Raw genomic sequence first — 10,284 nt, 5'->3', positions numbered from 1 at the left:
TAAGAGTAAAGTTAAACTTTACTTTACAGTAATTACGTTCTTTTATATACAAAGAATTACAGTACATATTTTGGGAACGCCAGGTAGGGCAACCTCCCCCCCTCCCCCAATTATTATAAATTTCACATACAGTCAACTAGGTATGGGAAGCAAAATGAAAATAATAATCCAAAGACACTTTATCTTCTTCCAATGTAGCTATTCCAAAAATTTCTTCTGACAGCCAGCTCTCTGAATTGGGCAGCTCTGCATAGCCATATAGGGCTGGTTTTTTCCACAAATATAGGCATTTGCTTTGTTGACTCCTTTTCATCATCCATGCAGGTAAAATTAAGCACTGGAGGGATATGGCAGCATATACTGTTTAGATCTCCTGCAAACAGCTCTGCTTAGCCATAATTCCCACTGATGCCCTCTCCACAATCAGTAACCAACATGCCTGAGAATGAAACAATGCATATTGGAGAAACAATTCTCTCCCCCCCCCCTCCCATCATGTTAGCATTACTAAGTGCTAATTACCTTATCTGACTCATTTTTATTTTGGTTTCATAAAGACAACATGATTTTTTTAAAACTTTAAAATCACTGTTATAAATGACCAAAAGTATGAACAATAGTTCTGCAGCTGTTTTAAGAACTGCAACCCCCAAACTTGTCATAAATTTGTTAAGTCTCTAAAATGCTGCAAGGAATTTGCTTTTGCCGCAACAGATAAACACAAGATCCTCTTCCACCATCTCCCCCTCCCCTGAATCAACATTACTTTTGTTTTGAGCCCTCAAATGTAAGCAAGCCTCTCTTAATACTTTTGACCACATACTAGGATAAGCTCTTAGGCTCTTACAAAAGCATCTCTCTTCAGATGACACACCTAGCAAATGTAAAATCATCACACCGTAGAGTACAGTATCAAAAAATGATCAATGGGATATCCTGCTGCCTCAGGGTTTTTTCAACTTTACAACCAAAAGGGCATGCTTTCTGTAATCTGGCTTATCTGGTGATGAGCAGAATGCACAGCTTCAGGGATTTATCTAGTCAAGAGTGCAGGATGAATTTGAGCTGCACTTACTACAACTTTTCAAGATGTTGCCCTGTAGAAGCACAAAGCATACAACAACCTGAAGTCCAAAAGGACTAGTGCATTCAAGTGGCTGTCATCTAAATTGTTCCCTACCACCTTGAACATACTAACAATTGCAAATCTAGAAAAGGAGACAGAGATGTGTCCATTATTTAGTGTAACTTTGTCAATATTTGAATAAGCCAATGCATCTTGATCTTGGATGTGAATGTTATCTCAATTCCTGTAATGCAATGTTCTTAAATGGTCAAATTAGTTTCAACAGCTTTGTACATTCCAAGGAATTCAACCACACTGTAAAATCTCATATAGCAACACAAGGGGTAATAAATTCTTTTTATGTAGCTCATTAGTAATTACGTGTATTTGGAGGAAAGACTTTTTAAAAAATTGAACATAAGCATATGAATGCTGCAGAATATTACATATAATTCTAAATTCCCATTTTTAATTAAAAATACGCCCACATTTTAAAACTATACATCCTAAATGAAAGAACTTGCAGTCAATTTACCATCTGCAGGAAAATGCAGAAAACTGGTACAGAGAAGCATGAAATATAGCAGCACATTACTGAACCGTTCTGGCCAGAATTCTCCATATACTTCAATATTATCACGATCATGTATAAACAAGCCCCATTCAAGCCTCTGGGAAATAAACATATGTTTAACTTGTAACTATTACAAGACTGACCAAGGAGTGCCCTCAATTTAGTTTTACACTGTACACATCCCACAAGTAGCCTATATATTAAAAATAAACCTTTTTAACAGCTTCATGTGTTTCTGAACAGATCTAGGCACCTGCAGGCTTTAAGGTTCACTTCTCCCTTCTCAAAAGCTTAGATAAAATGTTTGGAAAAAGGAGAGGCACAAATTGTATTCTTTACAGTTCTATAACAGTCACCCAAACTGTATAATGCACACTGCATGTATGTGTGTATGTATGTATTTACATTAAATTCTAGCCCAGATTGTTCTCAATTCCCCAATCTGTTTAATTTTTGGAATGTGCCTTCTTGGCCCATTTTTCAAAGACAAAATATGATCTCAGACCCCCATCTACCAAAATTGCACGACCCTAGACCAGACTCTTAGTTATAGACCATTTCTTTTTCTGTCTAAAATAAACATGATAGCAAAGTAAAATATTTGCACATAGGCGAATCCACAATTCCAGCAAGATACCACTACTCAACAGCAGAGTAGAGTAAATATGCCCAAACAACTTTAAATTCAAGACTATTTTAGCCCCTAGAAATTCAACTTTTATTAACTATGTTCTCCAACCCTCATTTGCTCTTTTCTTTTGGACTGATGGCATTCTCTATTTGACCAGTGTCCCTTCTAATGAAGAATTTCCTGCCTCGTGGTCATCTGGTTATAGAGACTGCAACTTACCTTATGCTAACTGAGACCTGGGTGGTGATTCCTCCTTATGCCTCATATTTTCCTGAAGTTACACCTTGTAGTTTTACTTAGCTTAATGACCTGGACAATTAACCCTGGACTTGGAGAAGTCTGTTGTGTTTGATAAAATATTCAAGTTGCTCCAGCTATACTTTTGCAATGTTTTCTATTTCATTACTTAGTTCAGTTAACAGCTTTGGACTTTAAACAAATTCAGTTTAAGGACACTGAAAAGATGAAAGGCGTAATATTAAATAAGTCATTGGGCAATTGTTTTGAAATACCACTTGAAAGATTTAAATTGGTTCAATCATGAGTTCCTAGCCAAAGATTCAGAATGTGCTGCTACATAAATCCCAGTTCTTACAGTCACCTACATGATCCCTAGGAATCTGAACAAAAGATTTCAAAATAAAAAATTCTGAGTTTTAAAGATTTAAAATAGCCTCCACCAAAAATATTCACAGTTTATTTTTTTCCATGAAACAAATACCTAGTTAAAACACATGACATTGCAAGAACCAAGTTGGATAAAGCAGTGCAGATATCTCTCTTCTTACAAGTACAGCTGTGAAGGGAGGGCAGGGGCTGGCACAAAGGAAGCCCTAAACACACAATCTATATGATAAAGTCCAGTTGATGGGAAGGCCTAGAGAAATTTAGAGCCTCGTTTTGTTTCCACATGAGAAATGTTTAATATGCTGAGCCTCATGATTGGCTTGACTTGCTTGATTGTTCAAAAAGGTGGATCTTTTCATTTTAAAAAGTTTTGGTAAAATGCCCTTGGTTTCTTGTATCTGTCTCATTCAGAAGAACTGTCCTGTTTCCTTTTGGGCAGGAGTCACGCAGAAACAAAAGGTGTTTGCATTTCGCCATTTTCAGCAATTAGCAGCGCTCGGCCTGCAGGTGTTCAAGGAAAACCAACTTTAAGCACTAAGGTTCCATTTAGTCATAATGCTTTTTACAAAGTCATTAGCTGCACTTGGAGAGAATGAAATGAATCAGAGAAGAGGATGAGATGCACAACCAGGTAGGGAATATTTCGCAGTGCCGAGTAGATATTGTCATTGTGGAAAGCCAACATTGAAAAAAGTAATGGATCTGAATTTGAACTGCCACTGCAACATTGATGATTGCCTACAGGCCCTGAATACCCCAGTTATCTATTCCAAGATGAGAGGCTCTAGATTGGGACAGAGTTAGAATTTCTGCTCTGTGCCAAAATGTGAACATCTAAAGAGGACCAAATGGGAGCTATTCAAAAGTTTTTTGCTTCAAACTGGAGCTTAATATTCTGTGAGAGTTCAGAATGCCCAGGCAAATAGAATAAGGTGGCAATCTAAAAATGGTCAAATAGTTTGCTGATTTTGTAGTATGAAATGTAAGCCATATTATATATGTGAAGGCCCTGCAGAGTGAATTATATCGTCATATACATGGTGAAGTAATAATTTATTTGATTCCCCAGCTACGATTTAAAGAAACCACCATCACTACCATCGCAAGTTATATTTCTGTGATGCAGATAATATATCTGCCCCTTTATGTAATACTAAATGCTTCTCCTTAACGGAAAGACAGTATTATCAATCTAGCAACCAGTCAAGACTAAAATGCTGCATTAACTGGAAAAATAAAGAAAAAAGAACGAGAACCTCAGGCAAGTGCTAGAGCTCTTCATGTTCCAGTGTGAGAACTATGACCTTAGCTATCTCTCTCTCTCTTTAAACAACAAGACACCTTGGGGCTGCCCCACTAAATTCAAGTCAATTTTCTGTAGGTGGGGTGTGGGAGTGTTGCAGGAGACAATATGAAAGGCTTGCTAAGCTAGATACTAATCAGAATAGTAATATTCACTTTTCACCTTGAACATTTATTCTCATATAGGTCATCAACTGCTTAGTTTTCTGAATTAGCTTATAATTTAGAAAAGCACCCATACATAATGCAAACATTATTTTTAAGCAGATTTGCCATGGAAAAGAGGAAAGTTAGTTGTATTTGTCCACACTGACTATCAGCTTTGACTACAAGATGACTTTGGTGAACAAATTGTAAAAACAAAACAAAATCCAACACAACAATGCTGCACTGAAAAGCTAGATGAATAATGTACTTATTTTTCTAACCTGCTCGTGTCTTTAGTGGCCAAAATTCTGTTGAAAAGGGAGCTCCGGTGCCATTGCACTAAAGGTCTAAGTCCCAAAGAATCGAACAGATAGTATTTCTGAATACTCCCACTGTAAGACTTAGGTTCACTGAGGCACAAGTTCTTCTGTTTTGCAGAACTGACGTCCTCAACTAACTTCAAGTATTTTTTTAAAGCACCTGCATTTGAAAAGCTCCAACCTGACAGCAGTTAGACTGCAAGGAATGAAAATTAAGGACTAAAAACCTGCTGCATTTCCTTGCGTGTCCTCAATATCTGGGTTCATTAGTTAAACATTTTGGAAATACGAGGGGCCAGTGAGGAAGTTTGTCATGATAACAACTATTTCTTTGGAGCTACATGGGAATAATCTAGGAACACAAGTCTGTTCCTAGATTCAGACTCACAAAATTAGTAAACTCTGATTAATGGAATTAAATATTTTATCCCAAGCGGATTCCTTTATATCAGCATTACTGTCTGCGAAATGAAGGTAAAGACCACCTACATTCTTGCTCCTTGGTTGGGCATCATAGAGATTTAGTTAAAATACGTCTGAATAGCTTGAGCAGGATGTTGCTGAAGGTTAAGAAACTGGGGAAGTGGATTAAAAAGAAAACAACAAACCAAAACAATCCTTTCCCATACAATTAAAAAACCAATAAAAACAAATAGGTGACCCGTCTGGCCTCAAACTGGCTTCACTTAGATTTAGACTCAGGAGGTTCGTGGCCAGGGGAGTCCTGGTCCAGTCCTAGCACCGCATTTTGCTCAGACAAAGGCAAGATGCCCTGCCCCACAGGCGTTTGTGTTTTCCCAGAGAGCCGAGAGATCTGCTCCAATGTCTGAATGTTTCTGGTCAGCCATGAGGTTTGCCCAGAAGGTAGTGGAGCTTCCCTTCCAGGCCAAGGGGGTTGTTCAAATGCAGACAATCTCTCTGTTGACCAAAATGTCTGCTCCGTGGAGGGTGCAGATATTGCTTCTTGGCCTGGACAGAGACTGTGCTCAGGAGACTGCAGTTTCTCAGCTGTCCAAAAAGATTGCTCCATGGATGGCAGCCCTTTTGCACTAAGCCAAGAGGTCTTTTCGTGCATTTGCAAGTTCTCTAGCGGACAGGAGGTTTGCCCTGGGAAGGGTGGACATTTCCCCGTTGGCCGACAAGACTGCTCGCCAGATACAGATGTCCGTTCTTTCGGCTGAGGGTTCTGCTCCACAGTCACAAAGCCTCTTTCTTTGGGTTGAGCATTCTGGTCGACTGGCCGCAGTGCTTTCTCTGAAAGCAAAGGCCTGGGGTTTAGTGGGGCAAGAAGCCTGTCTGAGAGCTGAGGCCTCAGGCCCGTGGCGGTAGAAGGCTTGTCAGATGGTACAGGCCGAATGTCCACAGGGGTAGGCAGCCTGCTGGGCGTCTGAGGCGGTGAGCCGGTCGGAGCGACTAGCTTCTCTGACGGCTTAGACCTCAGGGCTACTGGGGTGACAGGTCTAACTGGCGGCTGCGGCTTCAGGCTCAGTGAAGGGGCTGCCTTCCCTGAAGGCTGAGGCAGCTGCCCTACAGAAATGGCCCTGCCCTGCGGCTCAGACCTGAGAGAGTCAGGTTCTGCAGCTCTGTCCACTACCTGCCCATGGGGCGGTGGGGTGGTGGGGCGCTTATCTAGCAATAGGGGCTGGGAAGTACCCATCGGAGATGGGTCTGAATTCCTGGGTGCCTCTAGGGCCGAGCAGTCGGCTGCTGTCTCAGATCCAGGTAGCTTTTCCTCAGTGGCGACAGAGGACTGTTCCTCCCGAACTATGGCGGGGGACAGCTTCTCAGGGGGTTGCCCCTTCCGGGCCCCAGGGGAAGCTAGCTTTTCTGAGGCCCGCAGCCTGAGGGCCACCGTGGGCGCTGACTTCTCTGAGGGGTGTAGCCTAAGAGCCACTGCCGAAAGTGGCTTGTCTGATGATTGCAATCTAAGGGCCAGGGCAGAGGATAGTTTGTCTGAAGGCTTGAACCTCAAGGCCAGGGTGGAGGGCAATTTGTCAGAGGGCTTTAAACTCAGGGCCAGGGTGGAGGGCAGTTTGTCTGCTGGTTGAAGCCGCAGTGCCATTGTAGAGGGTGGTTTATCTGAGGGCTGTAGCTTCAGGGCCACCGAGGAAGGCGGCTTGTCTGAGGACTGTAGCCTCAGAGCCAATGAAGAGGAAGATGGTTTATCTGAGGATTGCAGCCTCAGAGACACAGTCAGAGGAAGCCTCTCTGAGGACTGAGATTTCGGGCCTGTAGCTGCAGGCTGCTGGTCTGATGGCTGAGTGTTTTGGCAGCCAGCTGCTGATTCTGTGGAAGGCGCATACTCACGAATCTCTCCTGGCTCTAGAGGGTTAGGTCCACAAGGATCGTGTTCTGTGCATGACAGGCGTCCATCCAGTTTGGAGATGAACAGCATGCCTTCCCGATGCTGTTTGCAGAATGATCGGGGACACATCTCGCAGAAGGAGGCTGAATCTTTGTTACACACATCACACTGATGCCAAGGACATTCCCACTTTCCTGCAGCACAGGAAAAAGCATGACTGAAATGAGTGATGGTAGTTTCTGAAAGTCCCTGAAATCAAGATGCAAGGAAAGCCTGACTGCTGAAAGCTGTTCAGGGTAAATTGCTAAATTCAGCTCTAGATTCCCAGATGCTGGTATTAAATTGCCCGCAGAGGATATAACCCACAAAGGCCAATTCATTATATACGAAGGTTTCATTCTACTGTTGTGTAACTATTATTGTGTTTCAACTTTGCCCTGGCTCAAACTGCAGGAACCTCCATCTTATAGAACAAGAAAAGATACCTATGATCAGAAATAAACAGGGCCTTAGTGTTACCTGGAATGTTAGGCTTCATGATTACATTTTTAATTAAGGTGATATTAGCATTTTAACATGGCAACCATGCCTCCTTTGGAAGTGTAGGAAATCTTGTTTTTCCTTTAGCCAAAGTCATTTCCTTTGATCTGCAAAACTAACCTGTTCAGAAACTTAACAATAGGACTGTATTCTGAAATCCTCGAGTGCTGCAAATGCTAAAGAAAAAAACCCAGATAGGAAAGGAGAAGACGCCACATATTGTAAGGGTGTTTATCTTTCCCTGCATCTAATCAATGTCTTTTATTGTTTGATTTGTTGCTGTCACCTTATAAATATCAAATATATTGTTTGTTCTGTCCCCTTTATCAAGACTCCCCCCTTAATAAAATACATTTGCTTTATCTAAAGTATTTGTGCTTAGTACTGCAAGGGGGGGAGCACTCGGGGGGAAAACACTTTGCAAAGGTATATTGCCACTAGAGAGCTGGCGCTTCAAGGGAACATTAGCACACAAACAGCCACTGCATTCTAATGGAACACATGTGCTTTTTCACTAAAACAGTTTACACCCTATAGGACTAGGGATAGTCTAAAGGGAATTTAAGGAAGACAGAATTTAACTAGAGACATAAAAATTTCCACTTCTCCCACCTCCAGAAAAAAACGTTAGAGGTGGTATAACCTCCTGTGAGTTTCAACTAATTGCTGTTTAACATCTCATAAGCATATGTCTGGTTCCCCTGGGCTCCTTTTTTCATTTCTTTTGATCTGACCTTCTTCCTCGTTCACTCTAATGATAAATGCTGCTTGAGGTAACAATTAAATTACTTAATTCAAACTCTAGGAACCATTTACAAGAAAATCAAATTAGATAGACAGAAGTTGTAACTAAATCATTTAACAGCTGGTATTTAAAAGCTTGTTAAAGTGGAATACTTTAATGAGGAAAAAAAGATACAGGAGAGATAACTGATTCCAATTCATCCAAAAGGTTTTTTTTTTCTATTAGTACTACACTTAATGTATGAAAGAAATAATTTCATTTTCTAACTTTGTCCTAGATTTTGATTCATTAACACACGATGTTTCTAGGAGAAGAAAAACACAGAACACCTTAAAAGAAAACTACGTTTATAGTTAATAGCAATAGCAATAGCAGTTACACTTATATACCGCTTCATAGGGCTTTCAGCCCTCTCTAAGCGGTTTACAGAGTCAGCATATTGCCCCCAACAATCCGGGTCCTCATTTTACCCACCTCGGAAGGATGGAAGGCTGAGTCAACCTTGAGCCGGTGAGATTTGAACAGCCGAACTGCTGAACCGCAGTCAGCTGAAGTAGCCTGCAGTGCTGCATTTAACCACTACGCCACCTCGATATTGGCTAAAGAACAGAACTTTAGCCAATATGTAGCAATATGTTCTTTTGTCTTCCCTACATGCATATGAGCTACTGTTTTCATCCTGGAAATACTTTCTGCAGTAACAAAATATGAGAATGCATGACTGACCTGCAGGTCGCCTAGTCAGATTGAGGCAGTCAGCATGGTAGACTTTGGGGCAGCCTGGTCTCTTACAGGAAACCAGCTGCCCACCATCTCCACAACTGAAACACTCATCTTCCCGCTCTTTTGTGACTTCTGTCTGTGACTTGCGCTTCCCGTGCCGCCTCTTACATTTCTTAGATTTCTCTTCTGTAGCAGGGGGCTGATTCTGAAGACAGAAAAAAATTCCAGTGAGCAGTTCTTCAGGATGGAAAAAAAAAGTCCCTGTTCTCGTATAACTAGTTTTATTTAACTTGTTTAAGTAAGGTACCCTGTTTCCCCAAAAATAAGACCTCCCCAGATAATAAGCCCAATAAAGCTTTTGAGCTTATGCGCTAAAATAAGCCCTCCCCCCAAAATAAACCCTCCCTGAAAATATTGCAACACAGCAGCAGCCATAAGGTGACCGTGTTTGCCACCTCCTGCACCTCCAAAATAGTAAGACCTCCCTGAAAATAAGGCCAAGCACTTATCTCAGGGGTCAAAAGCAAATAAGACCCTGTCTTATTTTCAGGGAAACATGGCACGTAATGAAATGTCTAATCCTAGATGGTCCATTAGTAGGTGTTCTAATAGAACTACAAGGAACACAAGAACTGCTCTTCTTTTTCTTTTTAATTTGTACTCTCAGCTCTCAGTTTAAATAATGCAGAATAGACAACCAGGGATGCTACTTTTATCAACAGGAGCAAATTACACTAATAGTAGAAGACCACAGTAGTATAAACAATTCCTGTGTATCCAGTATACATAAGGTTAATATAGCTGCATTTAATGAAAAGTATCCAAAGACAGATTGTTATACCTTTGGTCGTACTCCAAGGAAGCCACTGCAATTTGGTGCTCCACACTTGCAAACTGTTTTCCCATTCCCCAAACATTCCAGGTTGTAGTTAAAAGTCAGCTCAGTCCCTGGTAATGAAAGAAATCAGTAAGACCCACCTGGATGATGACATACAGGTTTTAGAGCATGAGATTCAGTATCTCATAAACAAATGAAAGATCAAATGTTAATGAAACAAGACCGTTTGTGCAACTTTAGAGTTGTGCGTCAGTTGCGGTGTCTCCTGAATCAGGAGTCTGTGTGCTCAGCCATTCAAGCCCCAATCATCTCAAGTTGGACTACTGCAACACACACTACATTGGTTTACTCTTGAAGAGCATTTGGAAGCTACAGTGGTGCAGACTGCAGTAGCATAGCAATTCTTGGGACCCCAAGGGTGGCCCATGTAAGACCACTGCTCCGCGAGCTGCACTAGCTGTCAGCT

General features: G+C 41.3%; 1 protein-coding gene across 8 annotated transcripts in view; it reads right to left on the bottom strand.

The window, feature by feature from the left end:
• Positions 1 to 10,284, bottom strand: part of NSD1 (nuclear receptor binding SET domain protein 1) — a 72,851-nt gene continuing 62,567 nt past the window's right edge. For 4 of the 8 annotated variants that reach the window (XM_032211076.1, XM_032211074.1, XM_032211075.1 and 1 more), the window contains 3 exons: positions 9,822 to 9,928; positions 8,984 to 9,185; positions 2,040 to 7,166 (listed from right to left, as the gene is read on the bottom strand). In XM_032211076.1, coding sequence (XP_032066967.1) covers positions 5,350 to 7,166; positions 8,984 to 9,185; positions 9,822 to 9,928 — 2,126 coding nt within the window. In that variant the 3' untranslated portion in view covers positions 2,040 to 5,349. Of the gene's footprint in view, positions 7,167 to 8,983; positions 9,186 to 9,821; positions 9,929 to 10,284 lie in introns of all 8 variants that reach the window. The other 4 variants (XM_032211072.1, XM_032211073.1, XM_032211079.1 and 1 more) reach the window with 3 other exon arrangements.

This window comes from Thamnophis elegans, chromosome 2 (genome assembly GCF_009769535.1).
Source record: "Thamnophis elegans isolate rThaEle1 chromosome 2, rThaEle1.pri, whole genome shotgun sequence".
Taxonomy (NCBI): Eukaryota; Metazoa; Chordata; class Lepidosauria; order Squamata; family Colubridae; genus Thamnophis; species Thamnophis elegans.
This window is presented reverse-complemented; position numbering and strand designations above follow the sequence as displayed.